The sequence below is a fragment of the Dama dama genome, chromosome 12 (assembly GCF_033118175.1).
Source record: "Dama dama isolate Ldn47 chromosome 12, ASM3311817v1, whole genome shotgun sequence".
Classification (NCBI taxonomy): Eukaryota; Metazoa; Chordata; class Mammalia; order Artiodactyla; family Cervidae; genus Dama; species Dama dama.
Genome location: NC_083692.1, coordinates 37,263,490 through 37,287,995, shown reverse-complemented (window position 1 = coordinate 37,287,995; position 24,506 = coordinate 37,263,490). Strand labels below are relative to the sequence as shown.

General features: G+C 37.8%; 1 protein-coding gene across 4 annotated transcripts in view; it reads right to left on the bottom strand.

The window, feature by feature from the left end:
• Positions 1-13,484: 13,484 nt before the first annotated feature.
• The window catches only part of DDHD1 (DDHD domain containing 1), a 68,080-nt gene continuing 57,058 nt past the window's right edge, over positions 13,485-24,506 (bottom strand). For 2 of the 4 annotated variants that reach the window (XM_061157030.1, XM_061157032.1), the window contains 3 exons: positions 24,069-24,260; positions 21,419-21,502; positions 13,485-16,125 (listed from right to left, as the gene is read on the bottom strand). In XM_061157030.1, coding sequence (XP_061013013.1) covers positions 15,944-16,125; positions 21,419-21,502; positions 24,069-24,260 — 458 coding nt within the window. In that variant the 3' untranslated portion in view covers positions 13,485-15,943. The remainder of the gene's footprint in view (positions 16,126-21,418; positions 21,503-24,068; positions 24,261-24,506) is intronic. The other 2 variants (XM_061157031.1, XM_061157033.1) reach the window with 1 other exon arrangement.

Genomic DNA, 24,506 nt, shown 5'->3' with positions numbered 1-24,506 from the left:
ACCATTATAACTAACTATCATCAATCTGGAGGTAATAGCCTACATAATTAGACAACAGAAATAAATAAGAGGAGCAAAAACTGGATCACAAAAATAGAATTAATATTAATCCTTATTAATAGATAATATGATTACACGTCTGAAAAACTCAAGAAAGAAAATCACTTGAAAAAGTATGACAAGAGTATTCACTAAAGTAATTAGGAACAAAGTAATGGACATGAATTTGAGCAATCTCCAGGTGATAGTGATGGACAGGGATGCTGAAGTCCACGAGGTTGCAAAATCAGACATGACTTAGCGAATGAACACAATATCATTAGCCTTCCTATTAGGAAAGCTATATGAAATTGCCAATATTTAACTTTTTTAGACTCACAGATACGACAATACCACATGGTTTAACCTAGTATACACAAATAGCAACCATAGAGAAAGGATAATGGATAAAAGAGGCCATTTACAATGATCACAAAAAAGACAAAATACTTTGGTACAGCATAAAATAAAGAAATGTTCACAATCCAAACAAAGAAATCTTAAAAATTTCTTTAAGGAACACAAAATCAGACTTGAGTGGAAAAACACATGCTTTTATAAGATAGGAGGCTTCAATGTCAATAAGATGTCTGCTTCATCCAGATTAAATTAGAATATTAACACAATCTCAATGAAAAAACCAAAAGAAAAAAATTTGAGTAGAAAAACTGATTTTAAAGTTCTTATTGGGGGAAAAAAAAACCCAAAGCCAAGGATCTTACATTAAAAAAAGGAGAATAATGAAAGACCAGCCTAACAAGATAGTATAACATTATAAAACTGCAGTAATCTAGACAGTGTATGCTTTGTGAATGAAGTCAATGGAATAGATTCCAGAATACAGAAGTAGACTTATATGTGAAGACTTTTGGCATGATAAGAGTATAATTTTAATTAAATAGGGAAAGGATTGATTATTCAATTAAAAACTCTTAGAACTAAAGAGCCTCTTGATGAAAGTGAAAGAGGAGAGTGAAAAAGTTGGCTTAAAGCTCAACATTCAGAAAACTAAGATCACGGCATCCGGTCCCATCACTTCATGGCAAAAAGATGGGGAAACAGTGGAAACACTGTCTGACTTTATTTTTCTGGGCTCCAAAATCACTGCAGATGGTGATTGCAGCAATGAAATTAAAAGATGCTTACTCCTTGGAAGAAAAGTTATGACCAACCTAGACAGCATATTAAAAAACAGAGACATTACTTTGCCAACAAAGGTCTGTCTAGTCAAAGCTATGGTTTTTTCCAGTAGTCATGTATGGATGTGAGAGTTGGACTGTAAAGAAAGCTGAGCGCCGAAGAATTGATGCTTTTGAACTGTGGTGCTAAATAAGACTCTTGAGAGTTCCCTGGACTACAAGGAGATCCAACCAGTCCATCCTAAAGGAGATCAGTCCTGGGTGTTCATTGGAAGGACTGATGCTGAAGCTGAAACTCCAATACTTTGGCCACCTCATGCGAAGAAGTGACTTGTTTGAAAAGACCCTGATGATGGGAGGGATTGGGGGCAGGAGGAGAAGGGGATGACAGAGGATGAGATGGCTGGATGGCATCACCAACTCGATGGACATGGGTTTGAGTGGACTCTGGGAGTTGGTGATGGACAGGGAGGCCTGGCGTACTGCGGTTCATGGGGTCTCAAAGAGTCAGACATGACTGAGCGATTGAACTGAACTGATCTGAGACTCTTTTGCAGAGGAAACCACTGGAACTACTTTCTTATCTTTCCGAGTATTTGATACTCCCAAACCTCCTTCACAATAGATTACATTCTATATACACAGTTCTGCATTTCGGTTTTCACTTAACCATGTAGGTTGAGGATTGTTTTATACCTGTACATCCAGGACTGCCTTATCTTATCATTTTTAAAATCTTTAAGCTACACTCCATTCCACTTTATGGAGGTACCATCATTTATTTAACCAATCCCAATCAATGAACATTTACACTGGTGCTAATCTTTTGCTGTCACTAGCATTTCTGCAGTGAATTACTTCATATGTAGCTCATTTTGCACATATGAGGACATTTGAAGGATGCATCTGTAGAAGCAGATTTGCTGAGTAAAAGGGGATGGGCATTTTAATTTTGATGTGTGTGCGTGCTCAGTCATGTATAACTCTTTGCGACCCCACGATCTGTAGGTTGTCAGGTTCCTCTATCCATGGAATGTTCCAGTTAAGGATATTGGAGTGGGTTGCCATTTCCTACTCCAGGGGATCGTCCCAATGCAGGGATTAAACCCACATCTCTTGCTTGGCAGATGGATTCTTTACCACTGTGCCACCTGGGAAGCAGTAACCACCAAATTGCCTACCAAAGAGGTTGTCCCTATTCATGTTGACATTGGCAAACATTTGATACTATCTGTTTCCTAGACCTAAGCAAGAGAGCAGGCTATCAAGCTTTTTGAACTTTGTCAACCTTACAGGCACAAAGCAGTATCTCATACTTTTAATTTAGATTTGTCTCACTGGGTGATTTAAAATGTCAGCTTTATCACAGACTACATTTATCTATTTGATGCCTTTCTAGGCTTTTTAGTTTATTTGTTGGTCTCCCTTGTCTTTTCATACACTATAGAGTTCTCATCATAGTAGTTTTATACTATGTTTTACTCTACAGTAGGTCTAATTATCCTTCTTTCCTCTAAGAAATTACTGGCTATTCTTGTCTATTTTTCCAATATAAGTTTGAAAAATAGCTTGTCAAATAAAATCCTGCTGCATTTTTACTGAGGTTGCAATCAAATCAATAGATTACTTAGGGATATCACTACTCACTTGTTAAAGCTTACATTGAAGGCTTAAATTTCTTGTCCGTATCTTTTGAGTAATGTCTTCCTTGTGCTTATAACAATGTCTTAAATAAAATATTTTCTTGTTCATTCTTCACAGCATCTTTGGAAACAGGCCAGGAAGATAGAATATATAGGATTAGTCTAAGATATTTGATAGAAAATCTTAGCCCAGTTTTATATCTACTCTTTGGTAATGCCTCCCAGTAGATTTTAAGAAAATTCAAAAACCAAATGAACTTTTCTACCCACAATTAAGTGTTCCCTTTGCAAAAGCTGACCAGTATGAAAGCACAGTTCTGCAGGGTGTTTCTTGTGTGGTGATCTGTGGCCAAGCACTGTGGAATGCATTCCCATCATGGAGTAACAATCTCAAAAGAATTTTGAAACCAGAGTTGGCTTGAATGCTATACAAATGACACCCAGGATCTTGGCTTATTTCCCGGACTTTCCCTTTTTGGTTTTCTAGCAAGTTTGGTCATGCCTGGGAATTTGCTGAATCTGGTGTTTGGATCAGGGACTTCCTGAATGCTACCTTGGGATCAGTGACATGTGTTTGCCCAGGGGGGTTTGGAGTAAAATTTTTAGATAAACCGCTGTTGTTAAGTAAGTTCTCTACTGAATTTGTTCTCAGAAAACCCCGGCACGAGGGTGTCAATAGGAAGGGCAGCTTGTGAATTGTTAATGGAAGGCAAAGATCTTGTGAGAGAGTATTGTACTGTGAAGAGTATTTTTTTTTTTTTTTTTTTTGGTGAAGAGTATTAAGTTGCATACCTGGGCACACTGGTGTTCCAGCTGGATGGTCGTCAAGTTTTTAAATAAATACCTAATGTATTTCAAAGCTCTCTTTAATGCTATCCTTGACAAATGCCACTCGCTAAAGGTCAGCCAAGACTTGATAAACAGGTGCTTATCTGCGGTAACCAGGGCACTGCCTACCATCACCCTAGTTCAGGTAACATGGAAAGAGCTGAAAAAGCACTTACATTAGTTACTGAATTACTTAGGACACAAATATGTGTTGACATATAGCTGAGTATATTTCTGGATTACATTTCCAAAATAAGTATGGTTTTCATAATTTTGTTTTAGTCAACACTTTTCTCCTCAATGTTAGGTATAATTAAGAGCTGACTCAGGTAAAATATTTTTAAAAAGTACAGCAGTGTAATACACATACCTAGGTAACCTCTGAGGCTTTCTACCACCACCCGCATAAATAAGAACATTCTTTAGCTGGTCCCTCAGCAACAAAAAGCTACTGTGTTCTAAACTAGAATGTTATGTGAGAGTCTGAGTAGCGTACAGTTTACTGAATGCTCAGCCTGTTTAGTGACATACCAAAAAGTAGGACAAAGGCTTAAAGCAAAAACGTGGGGCAAGTTTTCAGCAATGATGTTAAAGGCGTATGGATGGTGAAATGTTTAATTATCAAGGCAGAGACCAGGTTGTAAAACCTAGCTAAAATAGAAGTGTAAAGATGGGCTGTGAATGGGATAGCTGCTTGATTCAGTGATCTCATGGTTTGCTGAGCATTAAGAGTGTTGCCAGAATTATGAAATTAGACCACTCTGAACTGAGAATGGTGATGGTGAGATGGTGGCTTATGTCACTTGTCTTTTATTCCCACTGTAATGGCAACTCCTTAGATTATAAATATTAACTATACATGAGAAATTAATGAAAGGTGAGACAAAATGGGCTTCAAAAGTAAATTGTTACAGTAAATTAGGTAAAGGCCATATAAAGTTAGGAGAACATTTTCAAATCTAAGAAAACAGCATAACACGAATTTCATGATTCTCCTTATACTAATAGAGCTTGTGTCAAACAAGTCTTATGAGGAAAACATTTTACAAACATGACCAAGCTCCCAAGTCTTGAAATTTGCTTTAAGTATTCTTAAATTTCGTGGTTATAGGACTAAAGAAATCTCATATAAGTGGAAATCTGGGTCTGACAAACCTTTTAGAGAAATGTAAAATGTGATTTAAACTAAAGGGAATTCTAGTTTCTTTTGATGACAATTTTTCATTTAGGATTTATGGACTCCTGAGGGACCTCTGTACACCTAAGAACCTGATTGCCTTTATATAGATGTGTCATGCTAGAGAACTGTCTGAAATATTTCAGAGTGAATTCTGCAATAGACTTTACACCATTAAAAATGTGGTTCCAGGATAATCATGACAGATGACAAAATGGAATATTTTTCAGCCTTTCAAAACCTAGGGGAATGTGAACTAACACATTCTCGAGATTATTTTATTCCTGGGTGATAATATTTAGGTGCTTTATGTACTCATAGGAGTATAGGTAAGAGTATATCCATTGGTCAAGACATCAGCCATTCTGCTCCTAACTCTGAAGGGGACAAGGCAGGATGTGATCACCTTGGTTTGTGCTTTTCATGAAATAGCCTTATTTCTGTCCTGCTTGCGAGCACCGTGGTTACTTTTACCAGCAATCGAGAACGCAAGCAGGGGAGTAAGCTAAGAGTCTTGACTGAGTTACATCCTTGGACTTTTGCCTACAGTTAGTGAGGTGGAGTCTGGTCTGAAGCCCCACGCGGACTGTTTCCCTACACTTGCACTGGGAGAGGCAGCACGGCACAGGCTTGAGCATCACACGCCGCAGCTCCACCGTCATGTTGTAGCTGGGCGGCCATGGTCTGCTTACCTCAACCTTTCTATGTCCTGGTTCCCTTGTAGAAAAATAAGGCCTGACAACGGTGTTTACCTCAGGAGGGCATTGTAAACATGACACGAGGGAATTCATCTAAAGCATCTAGAACAGTGCCAGTAAATGTTAACAGTAATTTTTATAAAAGTCACATGATTGAAGATTTAATATATTTGGCAAGCTAGTAAGTTCCTCCTCCCCACCCATGCATAGAGACATATCCTTGAACATGAAAAACGAGCAGAGAATCTCTCAGACAGGTAGTGGCAGCAAATCTTCACAACCACAGATGTAGTTGAGAAAAATTTCCAGGCTTTGATGAGTCAAACTGGAGTGTCCTTCAACTTGGGGTTACAACAAGGAGCCAGATAGCCCCAAACAAGATGCCCCAGCTGTTCCCACTGGCTGAGTCACTTTCCACTGTCACTGACTGTGGGAGCAGTCCTTCCCCTGCGTCATGCTGCGGCATCCTTTCCCCACACAGGTCATTTTTAGTACAGCACATGGTCAGTCAACCATCAGAGCAAAAGTTTGTGTAAGAACTGACATAAAACTTTGTGCATTTATGTCCATGTACAGACCGGGGTCCTTACCCTCCAAAAATATCATGATCCTAAAGCTGACAGCTGTTCACATGAAACTTGGAATACATTCCCTTCTTTATAAACATAACACAACAGAACATTATAATGTCTTCCACAAATGCAAATTAATTGACTAACTAGTGTTTCCCACGAACCCCACCTTTTCCTCCTTTGCTTGTTTCCTCTTTCTTTACGTTTCAGTTGCAGAGAGAGTAAATCATAAATTGCTGTCTGGTATAGACAGCAACTAGTCTGCATCTGGAAGGAATTGGGAAAACACTGGGATTTTTTCTTTTTTTTTTTCTAATCATGAATGCAGTGATTACCAACTTCAAAATAAATAAAGGTTTTCAGTAAATGGGAAAGAAGCAGAACACACTCTAGGGTGAGGGGACAGTGAGTGCAAAGGTAGAGAGAAGTGAACATGCACTGTTGCATTTAGGGAACAGCATACAGCAAGAAAGAAATCTCTTTGGTCTCTGTAGGAAACACCACAGAGTTACTATGGAGCACAAGTTGGGGACTAACGGTGAACACCTAGCTAGACATTTTTGTTCTGCACAGGTAAATACAATGGTCAGTCTTTAATAGAATAGAAAATAGAATCCAAGTTCTATTTTCAAGTTCACCCTGACATGTGCTTCCTACTCCTTTTTTGCTACATCCCAGAAGCTACTAATTTTGCTTTCTTTGGTTGTGGAAAAAGCAAGATCCCTTCTTCCCGAGCCTCTTGTTTCCAGGTAGGGTTTTCTTCTTCTCAAGGCTTCTTCCAGTTCAGCAATTCCCATGAATTTTCGTCAAATAATTTTCCTACTAGAATATACACTCCATGAAAGTGTGGATTTTCATATTTTTAAATTCATGGTTATTCCTAGTACTTACACACTACCAGTCTAGAAATAATTCAATAAATTTAAGACCCTACAATGTAGTGCCCTATGGAGAGTCCAGTGATGCTCCCTAAAATGTGGACCATTTTAAAAATCTTTATTGAATTTGTTACACTAATGCTTCTGCTTTATATCTTGGTTTTTTGACTGTGAGGTTTGTGGGGTCTTAGCTCCCTGATCAAGGATCATATCTACACCCACGGCATTGGAAGGCGAAGTCTTAACAACTGGACACCAGGGAAGTCCCTCCCTACCTTTAAAAAGCCTGTCAACAAGTGAAAAAGAGACAGATGATCAAACCCCAAATCAAGGCAAAATGAAACCAGTGCAACAAACATATTGTTAGTAGGGGATGCTAAGGGCTGAATGTCTCCCCTAGAGTCATGTGTTGAGACATAGTCCCTAGTGTGATAGTGTTTCAAGTGGGTCTTTGAGAGGTGATTAGGCCATGTGGGTAGAGACTTTATGAATGGGATTAGTGCTCTTTTTAATAAGGGAGCCCAGAGAGATCCCTTGTCCCTCTGTAGATTGCAGTAAGATGGCAGTCAATGAGGAAGTGGTCTCTCACCAGACACTGAGTCTGCCAGTTCCATCATCTTGGATTGCCCAGTCTCCGGAGCTGAGGGGAGTGTTTCTTGTTTACAAGCCACCCAGTTTATGACATTTTTGCTATGTAGCCCAAATGGACTATGACAGGGACTCACAAGTAGTTATTAATTTCAGAGGATTGAGGGAGGTCTTCAAAGGACAGAATTTCCATTAGGGAGGTGGAGCTTATTTTTGGTCAAATTATTATTAATTTGAACTCTTCTGGACCCAAGAAAAACAGCGTAAGTAAATTCAAGTGGCGTCAGGAAAACTAGGGGTAGCGTTTGCTTCATTTCTCCACTTGCTTCTCTCCCATAGCAGATGGACATAACCCATGTTGCAGGAGAAAGGCGTGAAGTCTGACTACAGGTGGCTCCACATTCACATCATGCCATGCCCACCAGACTACTGAATTGCCACAGAAGGCCTGCACATACAGGCCAGCAATTTAATACGATAGAAAGCTTCTTCTCAGTCTCGTTTGGGGTATGTGCCTAACTCTGGGATAGTCAGTGTGGCTTATGAGTTGGGAAGTATGGTCTGACCCGAGACACACACCCATCACCTGGCATGGTTATGGTGAGTGCTTTGATCAAGCTGTTTTAATAATAGGGATTCAGGCGAAACAGAAAATAATTTTAACCAAGGATGGGAAAGGTTGCAACACTTTACTAGGATTAGCCACTTAGAACCACACAGAGTGGGCCGGCCTAGGGCAGTAACTCATAGAGAGATGGGGAAGGGAGGACCTTGTCGACTTAAAAAAATGTATAATGTGAGAGTTGCAAGTTGTTTTATTTGAGGTAAAATGAGGACTGCAGCCCAGGAGATAGCTCTAAGGAACTGCTTCAAAGAGGGAGAGGGGAAGGCCAGTATATATGTGATTTTGGTGAAGAGAGAATATATGAACTCAAACGCATATTTTTCCAGAAGGTTTCTGCTAGTTTTGTGAAGCATTTGCTAGTCACGAGGAATAGTTATCACCGTGAAGGATTTTAGTGCTTTTCTAGATCTAAGAAGATACGAGAATTGGGCTCATAAAATCAGCTCCTGAAAATATCTATCTTAAGATCTGTCCTGCGAGTTTTCCCTGGAGCCCAGAATGCTTCGTTTCTGCTCTCCACCTTGAACTCTTTCAGGGGGTGCTGAAAACCAGCAGCTGTAGCAGCACGTGATGTAATCCTTGTAGAGATAGATGGCAAGTGCCCACCCCAAAGGAGGAGAAATAGGATGTTGGGTAGATCAAAACACCAAGTAACCACTACAGTAACTAAAACACATGCATTCTTAGGTAAATGCTATATAGTCTGCTGTGACAGAAATGCTGCTAAAGATAGAGCTCAGGGGGGAGGTGCAGCTTGGGCTAGGTCACAGGGAGTCTCCAAACATAAATGGAGCCAGCAAAGGGCTTCAGTTCAAGAAATGTTGTGATCAGATCCATGCCACTGTATCATCCACCTTCCTCAGAAAATGAAGTGTCTAAGCTGTCCAGACTATTTTGACCGGGCATCAAGTAGCTTTCTTTCCCACATTTGCTTTTTCTTCAGTTCGAACACTGTCCCATCTCACTTCTATTAATATATGTAGTCCATTCATCTTGGCCCTTTTATTTCCCAATCTAAAGTTAATACCACTCGAGGGAATTACTTCTGTCTAGCACGGAAATTCCTGGATTCCTATACCTCAAACCCTATTTTTCAATCAGTCTGGCATGAACTAAAGTGTGAGGAAATGGGAAGTTGACTGGAAATGTTGTAGTGGTTGATCCCAATCTGCATGGCTTCATGGCATTAATCTTCTATCAGTTATCACATATTCAGGTTAGCCCTAAAGCTTGAGAACTATGGTCATCTTTTGATCCTGGATTGAGAAGCTGTGAACAGACTTTACAGGATCAAAACAAACCAACTTTTCCCTCTCACTTTGAGAGAGCTGGTGTGCCACAGTGGCTATTAACCCTCCTAGTAGGAGGTGGGGTGGTGGCCATTGTTCACCAACAGATATATACATATTTTTTCCACTAGATATTCCCTGACATTGTTTGTCATAAATCATTTCACGAGTAGGTAGATTTTAATATTTGCACTCTTCATGAACTTTCTGGATTACCATAAACAAAGATGAGGAGGACGATGTTCCCAAGAATGCTTAGAACAGCCTATTCTTTGAGATTGTCTAATAGAGGTCACAATGACTTGTGCTTGGTGAATGAGATAATGAATGCATCAATTTATCTAGAGAAAAAGTGTAATCCAGGAGAGAGTTCTACTACTTACCTCTCACTTCCTTGAAATTATCACAGGTGAATGCACAAGTTCCAAATGAGAAAAATCAAAACTGGAAAAGTTCTAAAATGAAAGTTATGTATTTTTTGCCATCTGAACTGGCCACTGCTCAGATCAAACAAGAAAAATGCTTCAGTAAAACTGAACACTGAGAAAACCAACCTGCCTCGACTACTGAAAATGAGAGGCAATGAAGAAAAGAAAATGAAAAGGCCCACCTTCTGTGAGTTGTTACTGCAGTCACTGACAGCACTTAGGGAGGGTGAACACAAGAAGAGTCACAGAAGCTGAAAGGCAACAACCTAAGAGTTCCAAGAGTCATGTAGTGTTACCTCCCTCTGAGAAATGTGAAAGTTGCCCAGTCGCGTGCGACTCTTTGTAACCCCAAGGACCATACAGTCCACTGAATTCTCCAGGCCTGGATACTGGAGTGGGTAGCCATTCCCTTCTCCAGGGGATCTTCCCAACCCAGGGATCAAACCCAGGTCTCCCACATTGCAGGCAGATTCTTTACCAGCTGAGCCACCAGGGAATGCCTAGTGGCAAAAGTAAAAAACAAAACAAAAAAAACCCAGATTCTTGTTGGCAGAGTTTGGATTTATTATGACAGCCTTAGACCCCCAAAATGGTTATACTTCTGTTTATCACAAAGCTCACAGGGAATCAAATATTTTCAGAGATCAAGCAGAGACAGTAGTGAGTGTGGGTGTTAAGGGAAGATATGAATGATGCACATAGGTAATTGATGTCTTCTAGGAGAAAGGATTAAAGGTCAGGTATTAACACATACTTGTTTTTTATCTTACTCCAGCAGCAGACCAGATGTAATCTCCCTGAAGAATAGCTTCCCAACACAGCCTGACAACGATAGGATGGGAAGGAAGCAAGTTGCTCCCTGTGACACATAAATGAAAAACCATAAGGCAATGGACAATACTAAGTGCACTTCCACTTGTAATCCAACACAAAGGCCAAGGAAAAGTACATGCTAACTACCTGCCAAAAACACTATTTTGGGGGAAAAGACACACATACCAGAAACTCATCTCCTATAGTCTCCCAAAAATATAATACTTGAATTTTAAAATTTCTATTAGTTAACCTATGATGGGACAGTTTTAGAAGGGCCCTACGTGACATGAATTGATAAAAGGTCAATATATGCACAGTTTGTAAAGGACACAAAAGCAATATTATTTAACAGTGTGCAACTTGTTTTCCTACCATTTGCATTATCACCAGAATGAAAAACTATGTTTCCTGGGCATTTTGTTTTTTTCCTTAATTTTTTCATTCTTTTGCTTTTTTTTTTCCTGGGTATTTTGAATCTGACACATGAAAGGACGGACATCCAGCCCAGGTAAGACACTCTTTCACAAGAGCCCGGGAACAAAGGAGACCAACTGGGGAACCTCCGCAGAGAGCTTGCAGCTCCTAAAGCATCAGCATCAGGTTACAGCTGGAGCTGGGGGAGGGGATGAGGAAGAGGCACCCCTCCTACCCTCCTCCACCCAGGAGGGTGGGAGGATTCTGCCCTTTAGGAGCTCCCAATGTATTATGGGAAGGAAACAGGCACTGACTCTTATCACTGGCTGGCCATCTGATCTTAGAGTGTCATTTGTCAAACAAAAGGATACATCTCTCTAGGACTTCAGTGTGACAGCATTTTCCTAAGTATGTTCATATAAATGCTGTGCTGAATATTAAGTCACTTCAGTCATGTCTGACTCTGCGACCCCATGGACTGTAGCCCGCCAGGCTCCTCTGTCCATGGGATTCTCCAGGCAAGAATACTGGAATGGGTTGCCATTAACAATGGTTAAGTAAGTTTGGAAAAACTTCCCTTCTCCACCTTTCAGCACCAGATTCACATTGCATTTAACACACTGAGGGCTCCTGAAGTCCTGCTGTAAAAGTCTTCTAAATCTGGCATTTCCCAAACTTATTTTCTGAACCATCTATTAAAGTCTGCATAACACGTTTTGGAAAAGGATGGTCAATTCCACTATGGTCAATGACATTTTTCTGTAGAGAGACCATAACCTCCCTCCTCTACTGCCAAGTAGTCTTTCAATGTCTTTGGGCTCAATCTAACATGCTGTCCCTTCATTTTTCAAGACCTTTATGCTATTTAAGTGCTTACATCAAAATAAAACATGGTTGGATGAGATGACCTCTAAAATCTGAAATTTTAAGATCCTCTGAAAATTACTGCAAATATCCAATGAAGACTGAAACAGGATGCATATAATATAGGCTGTTATCATGCCAGCACTAACATTTACTAAATGAGAGCTTCAAGATGAAATTTTATATTCTGCCATTCTGTACACTGTTCCAAGCTCAATACAACAAGTATTTCCTTGGCAACTTCCTTTCCCCTTGACTAAAGCAAATGGAGACAGCATGGGTTTCAAGGTTCTTAGACCCATCCTAGAATTAACAGAGTTAAGAGTTCAGTAGGGGTGCTTCCTGCCAAATATGCTGTAGATACAGCAAAAGCTTTTCTATGTAGGTTAAGTTATTATAAAATGCCAGGAAACAGTATGTATTGCCCATACCTAGCCATAAAAATACTTAACGCACTTTTTTTTGGGTGGCAATCTTAATCAAACCCACACCCCTGCATTGGAAGCATGGAGCCTTAACCACTGGACCGCCAGGGAAGTCCCTGCATGTGTTTCAAATTCAGTCAGAGGACCAGCAGATTGCTGGCAGAGGCCTGAGGCAGAAGTATTCAAGCAGAAGGATGACAAGCAGAATCCGGATAAGAGAAACCTGAGAATAACCACAGAAGTCAACTATCCAACACTGAGACTTGTCTGGTCAAGTTCTAGTTCTTTCTCCAGTGAAGGACTGCTACATCATCTTTTTACCTTTGCCTTGATCCTTCTTTAATATCACATATCTTTTTTAGCCTCATTTCCCAGCTAACAAAATATTATTCAAACAGTTCTAAGACATGCACTCAAATTAAGTTTCCCCAATTGTCTAAATGCCCTACTCATTGTGGCTGAGAAGACAGAAATATTAACCACCTAATTAATCAGAAAGCAACTCAATTATTTTTCCTCTACTGTAGGCCTTAGAGTGAACTCTCAAGGTTTGGTCTAGTTCTACCTTAAGGGGCTCAAAGTGTCATCACTGGAAGGAGTTGTGGATTTGGTTGTGACACTCCACTGATGGTTTCTTTTCCTGTTTACTCTTCTGGGGTAGGCAAAGCCAGAGTAAGACCAGAATACTTCAGCTCCAATGAGGAAACAGAGAAAATGAGATGTTTACATGTCACCATCTGAGACCTTCTAAAGAACTTGTTCAGTGTGAGAATTCCCGAAGGCTGACAGATGCTATCTAACAGAAGTAAAATAAAAGATTCCTAAGGCTTACTTCAATATAAATTAGTTACCAGGAAACCAAGAACATTTTTTAGTAAGTGCTAATATACTGTAACACTGGATTATAACACAAGTATAATTACTGTCAAAAATAAAGTTATGAACTAACAAAACATTCTCCTTATTCTAAGTATAAATAATTCTTGGGGGCCTAACTGGATTAAAATCGTTTGAATGGTCTGACCAGTACTCAGAAGAATCACCATAGCAGGTACACAAAGTAGAGAATAAAATTTTAATGGTATCAAAAACAGAACTTTTTGGCCAATTTAGTACTTGCAGGAATAAAGTTGCAAAATGTTACTCAGTAACTGACTTAGCTTCTAAATCAAGCTAGAATTACACATACTCTGTATATTACTTGAGTATATACAAGTACATTCCATGATAACATGCAGAGACATGGAAACAAGAAGAGTACTGTGAAATAAAAATTGCCATGTTTATGAAATTATGAATTCAAAACAAAACACCTGTCCAATAATCCAGAATATCTCATTTTGAAAAGGTGGTTTTGAATATTGCTCTTTTCAAGAATTCAAATAACTTCCATGTGGCTAAATTGGATTTTTTCCCTAACATGAAAAAGTGGAAGCTGATGTATTCCTATAGCTATGGGAGTATACTTTTCCTTTTACTGAATATCAAATTAAAAGGTTTGATAGGTTTTCACTCCCCTCAGGTGAAAGGGGCTCTTAACATTCTAGTGGTTAAGAATGGATCCCTTAAAGCTCTGAGGCATTTGAATGTCTTAAGACCCAAAAACTCATGTACCTTTAACGAAACAGTCATATGAGATGGAATTAATTCTCCTGAAAACTAAACAGAGCTACGAAATAAACAGGGTATGAGAATGACCTTTGTTCACAGGAATCTCTAAATTTGAAAGACATTGCTTCAGCTTTGCTAAGATAGCATCAAAAGCCTTTTATAGCAAGAGTTTCTTAGTGAGTCACATATTTGGGCATGGAGACTAGGATCTTTCTAAGCACTAAGAAGTGCTTTATGCTGTGCAAATTCAATGAAAGGCCAACCAAGTAAAGTCTACGAGTAAGCCAAAGATTCTATATCTCATAAAGAAGGTGAGATGTATAACTGACCAACTTTGCTCCTAGTTTGACAATGATTTCTGTGAAGCTAAGATAAGCAATGGCAGCACCTTAAATAGAACCCCAGTGGAAGCCTCTCAGAAGTGAAGGTTGACTGTGGCAGAAATGGTTACTGATCCCTTGTAAGTAACTCCTCCTTTGCCTGTGAGAACCCAAGAATGTATATGACCAGTAGGGTGAAGGACCAGTTTCAGTCATTTCTCCAAGTTATGAATCGCAATTTCTGTTATTATTATTATTTGCAAAATAAGAGGTCATGTGTGTTAGCCAACAAACAGCACATAAAAGAACATGGCCTGTCTTCAGTCTGAGTTCTCCTGGTTTGCTTTGTCATCTAATTCAAGGCACTTTATATATTTTGGTGCCTTAGTGTGTTAACATGTAACATGAGAATAACACTCATTCACTTACCTCAAGTAGCTACTACATAGATTATTAAATCGCAAAGCACTTTGAGCTCCTCAGATGAAAAGCACTGTGGAAAAAATGACAGCTGAGGAAACTCTTTCAATGCCTCAGAATCCTGAACTATTGTGTCTATGTTGCAACTACAATTCCTCAAAACACTTAAAAAATTTGTTAGGGCACTCTATCCCCTTTGTATATGTTATTTGTTTGGCACACGGATGCTTATATACTTAATTAAAATAGTTATACTCCCTACTCCAAAGAAGTTGACTAGTTTTCCAATAAAGTTTACTAAATGTACCTATTCTGGAGTATTCTGTGTCAAGTAGAAAACTTTAGTTTTCTCTGAAGTGCATGTGACATAATAAAAAGTTCACTTTCTTTTTCAAAATAATTGAACTAGTGTTATTTGTGTGAAACTACAAGTTTTTAATGGAAAAAATACTGAAATTATGCCACAGTGTCTATATATTCATCTGAAGAGTACAAAGATGGAGTTCTGAGAAAAAAGGGTCTTAACACTATAGAAAATAAATGTGGTTCTCAAATTGTTCAAAGAAATTTTTAAAAAATGTAATCTTTCATACATTGACATAAAGCAATTAGTCAGAGGTAATAAACTATAAATATAGTAATTCAAATGTTTCTCTCAGCATTAGGTTTTCTAAACAAGTTAAATCCAAAACATTTTAAATTCATGTTTCAAAGAAATTGTGGAAATGGAAGTTTTCATAGAAATCTAAAACAATGATACCACCTTGTGATCTTTACATAGACTATCCTGGACCTTGATCATTTTAGATTTATAACATACTTTGGTTAATACATTAGGTTCAACCCATTAATAAGCCTTTATATTTGGGAGAAATTAGATTGTGATTTATAATCTTGCAGGTCACCCAAATCTTCCTCAATTCCAGGTCTTCCTTGATTCTCTGCAGGAGGTTCTGTCAGACTCATAATTAAAATGATGAAAATTATAAATAACTTCTTTCAAACTGAACATTTGTTTTGCTTTTTTAAATAAAATAAAGTGCTTTCAAATTCAAATATTTCTTGCCCTAAACAAAACTGAAACATACTTAAACCTGAAACTTTCATATCTTGACACACATATTTAACAAGAAAAAATCAGTTTTGGGCCATTAATGTCCTTCAAGGGTTCAGACTGGATCTAAACTGGGTTTCACATTATTATCATGCTCGTGTTTGTACATAAAGGTTAACAGGAAGAGGGCAACATCCAAGGATGACCAATAGGCAGTATGCGACGTGACAGCTGACCAATAGCGGCTCTCCACAAGGCCTTCTCTGAGTTCAAAGTCAATTCTGTGATCCAGTTCCACTAAAAAGAAGTCAAACAAATGAGTAAGTATCACAGTAAGATTGTTTCTACACAGACTTACTATATTGGAGAATAAAAATTTACCAAACACAAGTGACTCTCCTAATTATTATTACTATTTTTTAAAAAGTGACTTTCCACTCTCACCTTATGGGAAGAAAATACTCAAGAGCCTCAGTAGCTCAGGATTCTGTCTGGTGAACCCTCTCCTTTGTATGTTCAGGTCAGTATGGAATAATAAAGTAAGAAAACAAAAATCTCACTTGCTACCATACAGTATATTTGGAATAAAGAAACTGGCCTCAAATCCTGGCTTTCCTATTTATAATTTGTGCCTAACCTGAAAGATACGGCAAATAGTCTTCTTGCAGAATGATAGGTCAGCCTTACATGCAGTAATGTCAGCAGGAGTGCAACAGGGCACTCAAAGGCTCCTTCACAGGGGAGGGCTCTTTACATCAACTGGCTCAGGGGAACATGTTGGAAGACAACATCTACTACAGTCCTACAGTGTTTTCCTCCCCGTTATGCTGAATTCCTCAAAGGGCCACAACATGCTCTAGTCTCGATCCTGTCAGCAGGGCCAAACATGTACCTGGGACATACACATGCTCAAGAATCCACTGGCTGGGAAAGTGAAATTGGGAGGAACAGTGGTAACCCTTGAGAGGAAGGACTTCATTTAAACAGGGCTGTCCTCAAACAGTTCAGTAAATTTAGTTTTTTCTAAAACACACTGAAAGTCCTTCTAACACATGAGAAAAATCACCTTACCAAATCCAAGGCTATTAAGACTGCAATTGGTTCATCTAACAAATCCTTAAGAGATAAAACACTTAGAAAAACAATAATCTCATCTTCAGGAATTCTTCAAAAACTGTCAATAAGCCACACAGTATGAAGGGTCTGTCTTAAAAATAAAAAGTACTCAAATCACTACCATTCAGACTCAAAATCTGCTCTTTTGTTCAGCGTGCTAGCAGGTATAAAAAGTAAAAACTGGCAAAAATTAAGGAGGTTGGAGAAAAAGTTGGGTTTTGCTTTACCTGCGAAGTTTGGAAATCACATAAAGCAAATCACATCATTTTAGAGCAAGATTTCATTTACGTTTAGCTAATGTATATTTTAAACAATACCATTTGGTGATTTATAGTTATTTTTCTACTCAATTGTGCTTTTCTGACAAAGAATGTTCATGGGTCTTACCTAAAAATTTTTAGATAAGATTTATTTACACTTAAACAGTATAAATACCCAATCAGGTTATAAAGCACTATGAAATATATTGACATAGACCTTTTACAAAACTGCTATTTTTCTCATTTAAATTATAAGCTAGTCCATAAGAAGTCATAAATAGTTGAAATCCACATGTTGAACTGTGGGGTAGGAATGTCTTAATCTTTTATCTTTCGTATTTCACGGGACATCTGTGTTAAAATTCGTAGGTACATTCTGGCACAACAAGAAGATGAAAAGAAGAAATGAATTCTCAAACATGGTGAAGAGGAGTCAAGGTGAAGTCAGTTATGAAGAAAAAAAGGAGAAATAAGAGGAAAAACGAAGAGATGGGAAACACACATTAAAATTGGTGAAGCCCATGCCATGTTATTTCTAAGAATTCCTTGTAAAGGCCACTGTAGAATGCCTTCCTAGTCCAACAGTCTCAAACAACTGTCATTCTAAAGTTAAAGGGAGATTTTTCCTGTTATAACCAGTGTTACTTGGCTCCACTTTGATTTTATGCCCCTGAAATGTATTCTTAATGTGCTATCACTGTGCAACATTGCCTTTCATATACTACAAACTCAAATGACAAATTTATTGCCCCATTATGTGTCCCTGTCCTTATCAACTAGAGGATTTTTAATAAGTGTCATTAACTAGATTGGCCTACCCTACCCCCTCCCTTTCTATTTATCTGTAGGTAGTCCCCATCAAAATGGAAATTAGGTAACCAGCTTGTACTTGATGAACCTGTTTTACAGTCTCTCATCTTCCTTAAAAGGTTTACCCCAGGCAGTCTGGTTTGCAGCTGACACCATATTCGTGTTGGTTTTACAGGTGGGTGGATGGATGGATGTAGGTGGGCCAATGTCTCATCTTTTTTCTTTATGTAGATCACAGAATTCCCAATGGTGTGAGGTCACTACATGGTAGCACTATTCTACGTGTGCTGTGAGATGTACTCTTGGCCGAAGTCGGCCCAAATCTACATGGAGTTGCCTTGGACCCGCCTTCTCATTATTATTGTATCAAGAAGGGGTGGCACTAGACAGGTTAGTAGTTTTTTCCTAGTTTCTTTCACTGAATTAGGTCAAGAAAAAGGAGAACACAGAATCACTTAATCCTTTTCTCTGGAGTGCCTACGAGTTAATGTGCCTGTACCTAACAAAAAGGGAATTTAAGATAACTCCAATACTTTGGCCACCTGATGCAAAGAACTGACTCATCTGAAAAGACCCTGATGCTGGGAAAGATTGAGGGCAGGAGGAAAAGGGATGACAGAGGATAAGATGGTTGGATGGCATCACTGACTCAATGGACATGGGTTTGGGTGGACTCCGGAAGCTGGTGATGGACAGGGAGGCCTGGTGTGCTGCGGTTCATGCGGTCACAAAGAATCAGATACAACTGAGCAACTGAACTGAACTGAAAGTTGAGGAGAGGTAAAAATGAAAAAAAAAAAAAATTTTTTTTTTGCTGGCTTTTAACAATCATCAATAATTTGCTTTCACTGTTTTAAAACATGGGTTGAAGGAAATGGCAACCCACTCCAGTATTCTTGCCTGGAAGACCCCATGGACAGAGGAACCTGGTAGGCTACAGTCCATGGGGTCACAAAGAGTTGGAGACGACTGAGCGACTTCACTTTCACTTTTTCTTTTTGGGGCAGTCATGCATATGGGCACATTTCCCTCCTTATTCCCCAAGCAAGTGTCTGCCATCCACCCAGAGTGAAGGCAGAGTTTCCTCAGCACTCTGCTTTCAGTAGGGTGTTCTTTCGTGCACAGGGCTTTTCAACCTGGATATGGTGTTAAAAAGCAAAATACATGAATAGAAAGTAACTATTTTAGTATTATAATGTGTACCAATTGGACAGGTTTCTTCTATTTAAAGGGAGTGTCTTAACATGCTAGAGAGAAATTTTCAAAAACTTAATGAAGCTTAAAAAATTACCTAATTCATAAATAGCAATTATGATCATAATTACATGATTTTAGGCTCTAGGTACATACTAAGAAAACCACTTAAAGTACTAGTAAAGGAAACTGTGTTTCCAAATGACTGATGAAAGAGACATTTGCAATATATGTTCAGAGTTCTTCATAAATTATATCTTATTTTTCCTCTGTCTCAGAGCAACCATATACTTTATGTAGTTAGATGTTTGATATCCAAGGAGTATTTACATTTTGTGACTTATCATAGCTCCAAATATATTTTAAAACATTCTCCAAACATCCTTTATTTTAAAAAAATAGCAAAAACTCCATAATGAACTTTATAATTAGTTGCCATTTTCTGACTCCCAAATTTTCCAACACTAATCTACTCTGAAAGACATTCAGACACCTAACATTTGACAACAGATGGGCTATTTGGGGGAATACAGGCTCATAAGAATACAAAGGAACTCCTGGGGATGGCCAGATCTGCTGGATCCTCTACCATCTGGTTGGAGAAACGTTCCTCAGCATATTCAGAACTACTCCCTCCTACTCATCCTTGGTTCTTCTCAGAACTAACTTCTAGATCTCTATATAACCTTGTGCTTCCCATCTCTGTGTTTTTGCTTGTGCTGTGCTGTTTCTTCTCTCTGAAATGCCTCTTCATCTCTGCTTATTTAAGTTGTACTTCCACAAAACCTTTTTTTTATTTCTCCAGGTGAAAACATTTTCTCTCTCCTTAGAATCTCTGTCATGAGGTTCATCACATTCTACCATATATTATATTATTTCTGTAGTTATTCACCTTCCCTACAAGAATATATGCCCTCTGAAATATACTTAAGTTTCCACATCAGCATTTAACATCTTTATGGGCAGCATTGAAACGGGTTCATCTTGGCATCTCTTCTAGTGACTATCTACTTGCCTCAAGGTAAAATTGTTGAATGAATAAAAACAGGAGAAGAGAAAATAGAAGCCAGATACATATTACCATCCGAATCAATGTGGTGCAGTTATGACGAGTGGTCTAACTGCTTAGGTAGCTGGGCTGGCTTTAAGGCAGTGGATAAAAGGACTACTTGAATGTAGGACAAATAGATGAATGGATTAATTTTCCTTTCTCTAAATATTCAAAAATCACACATCAGTTATTTCTTTATGGAAGTGACTATTACATGAGTAGGGACTAGAGACAGCACTTATAAAAATCATTTCTTGAGAGGAGTTCACTGAATTAGATCAACACAAACTGCTGTCACAGAGTCAAAAGCCCAAATCAGCTTGTTATGCTGACACACTGTTTTGGAATCTATATCTAGTTAAGATTTTTCTTTTTGAAAGAAGAAAAAATGCATGAAAATTAGCAATTATAAACATAGAAATTGCAAAATTAGATACAGTTTGAAAATCCAAGGAGAAACCTATAACTTACTTTTTTTGTTAAAGACAAATCCATTATTTTTAAAAAAAGGAAAGAGAAAGATATAGAAAAAAGGAATGAGAAGTTAATGATAAAAATAATTTTAAACTGCTAAGATTAATCTTTATTAATACATTTTGAATCTGCTGAAAATCAGGAAACTGAAAATATCTCTTGTAGCCAATAATAGTTTTTTTCAAAGCAAGTCTATACCTCTAAAGACCATTAAATATTTGTGTTGAAACCAGGTATCATCTGTGGCATACTAACAGCCCTAGGGGTAGTGTTATTAATATCTGAAGTAACTAGGAATGATTAAACTCTTTATACTTTGAAATCCTTTTATATTTAAATACATTACATGAAAAGAACAGTGAAGCTCTCTGAAGGCTGGAGGGCAACAGAGAAGAAAGAAAATGGCCTAATGCTTTTCTTCTCTCTCTAAACAGCTCCTTCTTTGGAGAAGCATATAGGAGTATGATATATTTTAGCACATTAAGTAACTAATGAATACTCAGGTTTCAGGACCACTACCATTTAAGATTAGGAAATACAGGAGAGAATACATTTAAAATAGTCTGTTAATGGCAACATTAAAGCTGCTCTCATAGAAAAACTAATCAAGTTTTCAGTGAGCAGAAGAAATCTAAGTAGACCGTTTTCACAGCATTCTGAATGCTATTCCTGACATATACCATACCGAGGGTATTATCTTTATTCTGTGTTACATTTTCCGGAAAAAGAAGTTGTGGGAGATTAAAGAACGATTCTTGAAGTCTGAAATCTGTGAAAAAAAAAAAACACAAAACACAAGATGCTGTAAAGTGTTGGCTGATGGTTACAAATGGCCTCAGTGATGCAGTGGCCGAAAGTTAGAGCAATACTCCCAAATAAGCTGATTAAACCTAGCAAACAAAAAGAAGTACACAATTAGGTTTCTGTGAAGAGCTCTATCATGGAAAATGTAAGCATAATTAACTTCAAAATACAATGTCATAATCTGTTAACACTCAAACATCCTCCAAATTGATAGTTCACTTAAGTTCTAACCTAGAGGCAAAACAGTGCTAAAAGGAACAAATTCTTTTCATGATATGCTACAAACACAAGGCAGTACAGGAAAAGAAAGAGTAAAACCACGAGAAATAAGCCTCTATTTTTCAAAAGAAATGAACAGCAGCTATATAAGATGCTTCAACTTGATGTCAATGAAGTAGTTTCAATTGACAACACTAACTCTTCAAAGAGAGAAACCCTGATTGATCACGAATTCAGTCTGTGTCCATCTTACCCTCAAAAAGCAGGAGAATCAAAGTCAGTAGCCTTAGAATGAAGGTTATCGAGAAGAACTGAGGCAATCAATGTGAGCAAGAAGGAAGAAAGCCAGAATCACCTAACCACAGTGATCAAATTTCAGAAAGAAGATTTAAGGAAGAAAGGTTTTATGATTTGCAAGATACAGCCAAAATAGCAATTATGATTTAAGAAATTTATCTAAATCAGGATTACAGAGAAGAGTATATTACTGGAGCAAGTCAAAGGTAAATCTAGAGGATTTGATTTAAAAGGCATAATTCTACTACAGCAGTTGTCCAACGTTAAAAGTTGGACTTTAAAAATCTATATCTAAAGATGAAAACACGAAACTAAGAAATCATGTTAGCTCAGTTAGCTGAGTCTATAGTTGGTAAGTAATTTACCATTAGAACCAACAAGAAATTTATATGCAAGAATGACAAAACATATTTTGTTAAAATATTATAATGCAATAAAACTAAGCATTTCTACCTTCACATGTCCTGGAAGAAGAAATAAGTTTCTTCATTATTATCATTATCACTTTGAAATTTCTATGTTAAATAGCAAAAACACTAAAAGACAGTTTTTTCCCTCAGATCCTATAGAATTCTGTGTCTTCCTTACCCCTTCTCTGGGGCTCAAATTCTACTCTGCTCTTCTTGTTCGCTTATTCACCCTAACGTTTACTAGCATCATTGCTGTGCATTAACATTACAAGGAATTGTGGCTTTTTACCCGCCATCTTACAAAATTCTTTGAAGTTATTTTTCTTCAGACGTTTATAGTTTTCTTTTGACATCTGCATATTGCAACAAAATTTTAATTTTCACAATCACATTTCTGTTATTAAGCAATAAATGTAGAGTAACTCATAAAAAATGAATTTTATACAAATATCAAAATCTAAAATGAATTTTCTAGGCAGTGTTCAAAAGGTTTGAAATTATAAAACTTCTAGTACTCAGTCAGGCATAGGATTAAGTTTAAAAAATGGAATTGGTCCAAATAGGAATGTCCAACTCAGCAATGGCTAGGATAATTCATCGTGGAGTGGGGCTGACTATGGAGAAAGACCCAGCCTCTAGGACTGTCACATCTCAACTTCCTTTTTAATTTTTTATGATTGGCAATGAATGCCGGTCATTTTAAAATTTAGAGCAGCAGACACAGTAAGAAAACAGAGCTAAGCATCTGAATAAACATTTTTAGAGAAAGAAAATAAAACTTTCTTCTTGCTATAGTTACAGAAAGGAAATAATTAGTTTCAGAATCTGTATTTCCTTAAGTAAGTCAATGGAAACTAGGACTTGACTTACTAGTTTTATTTCACTGGACATTTATAAATAAGCTTTTAAGTTTAGACCCTCAGAAGTAAATATACACTAAGAGTTTTAATGTTTCACAACTATTAAGATTTTAGACCTTATAAATCCACTGGAAAAAATTAAATAAAGCATCATTCTATTGCTAAGTCCAGAATAATTATCCATTCTTTCACTCAATTCTTGAGTATCTATTTTACACAAGGTAGTAGGGACAGGATGGGAAGCCACAGAGTGGATCCAATATAATTAAAGTTCTGAAGGCTTTATAATTAGGTTGATGAAGGGACCTATGGGATTAGCACCAGGATGGCTTTGGCAGAGCATTTTTAAAACAGTATCAAGAGTAGATACAGCATAGATCTGCAGAAACTAAATGAATTTTTAAGGCTGAGAAGACCATGTTTAAAAACAAAAACAAAAAAACTACTTTATAAAAATCAGGGGTGCTTACCACAAAAAGATTTGTTTTATGCTTGATGTGTAAGATCTGTGCAACAAGGCACTTATTAATGTTCTTAACTGAATTCACCCATGCAGAGAGTAAAAGTGCATTTACCTGGGAATTATTCCTGAAAATATAAGAGGAAAAGCATTTTTTTCTTTAAAAGCTAGGGCATACTTTAGATCACAGAGTGGACTGTTAGAGTTAATATCTTAATGCTCTTTGTTTTCCTCCAGTTTTAAAAAGGACACAGTATAAACCTGGAAAGAAGAGTATGAACTAACATGCAGAGTCAAGAAAGCCAGAACTGCTGTGTGGAAGGGTCTGCGTTGCCACGGTGGTCATGGGCGGTGAGGCAACTGGCTTCTTCTCGTCTTCTATGGAGTCCCTTGATGTCTCAGATGGCTGTGATGCAGATGAACGTCCAAATCTTGAGAACAACATTCCTCCAAGTCCCTTTCCAATGCTTGCAGCCCCTGCATTTCACAAAACAGGCCAGTCATTCTGCTGAATTACACCACATACCAGGCTAAAGAGCACCACCCATAATTACAGTCAGTTGGCAGAGAGACTAAGCCCTAGTCATGTTTTTCCAGGGTGGGAATAAAAAAAAAAATTGCAATTTATATTGTAGGTTTCTAAATAAAAATGGTGTTGAACAGAATGAGAGTTGTACAAACTGCAGGAATACAGCCTACAAAGAAAAAAAAAAGATTCTATTT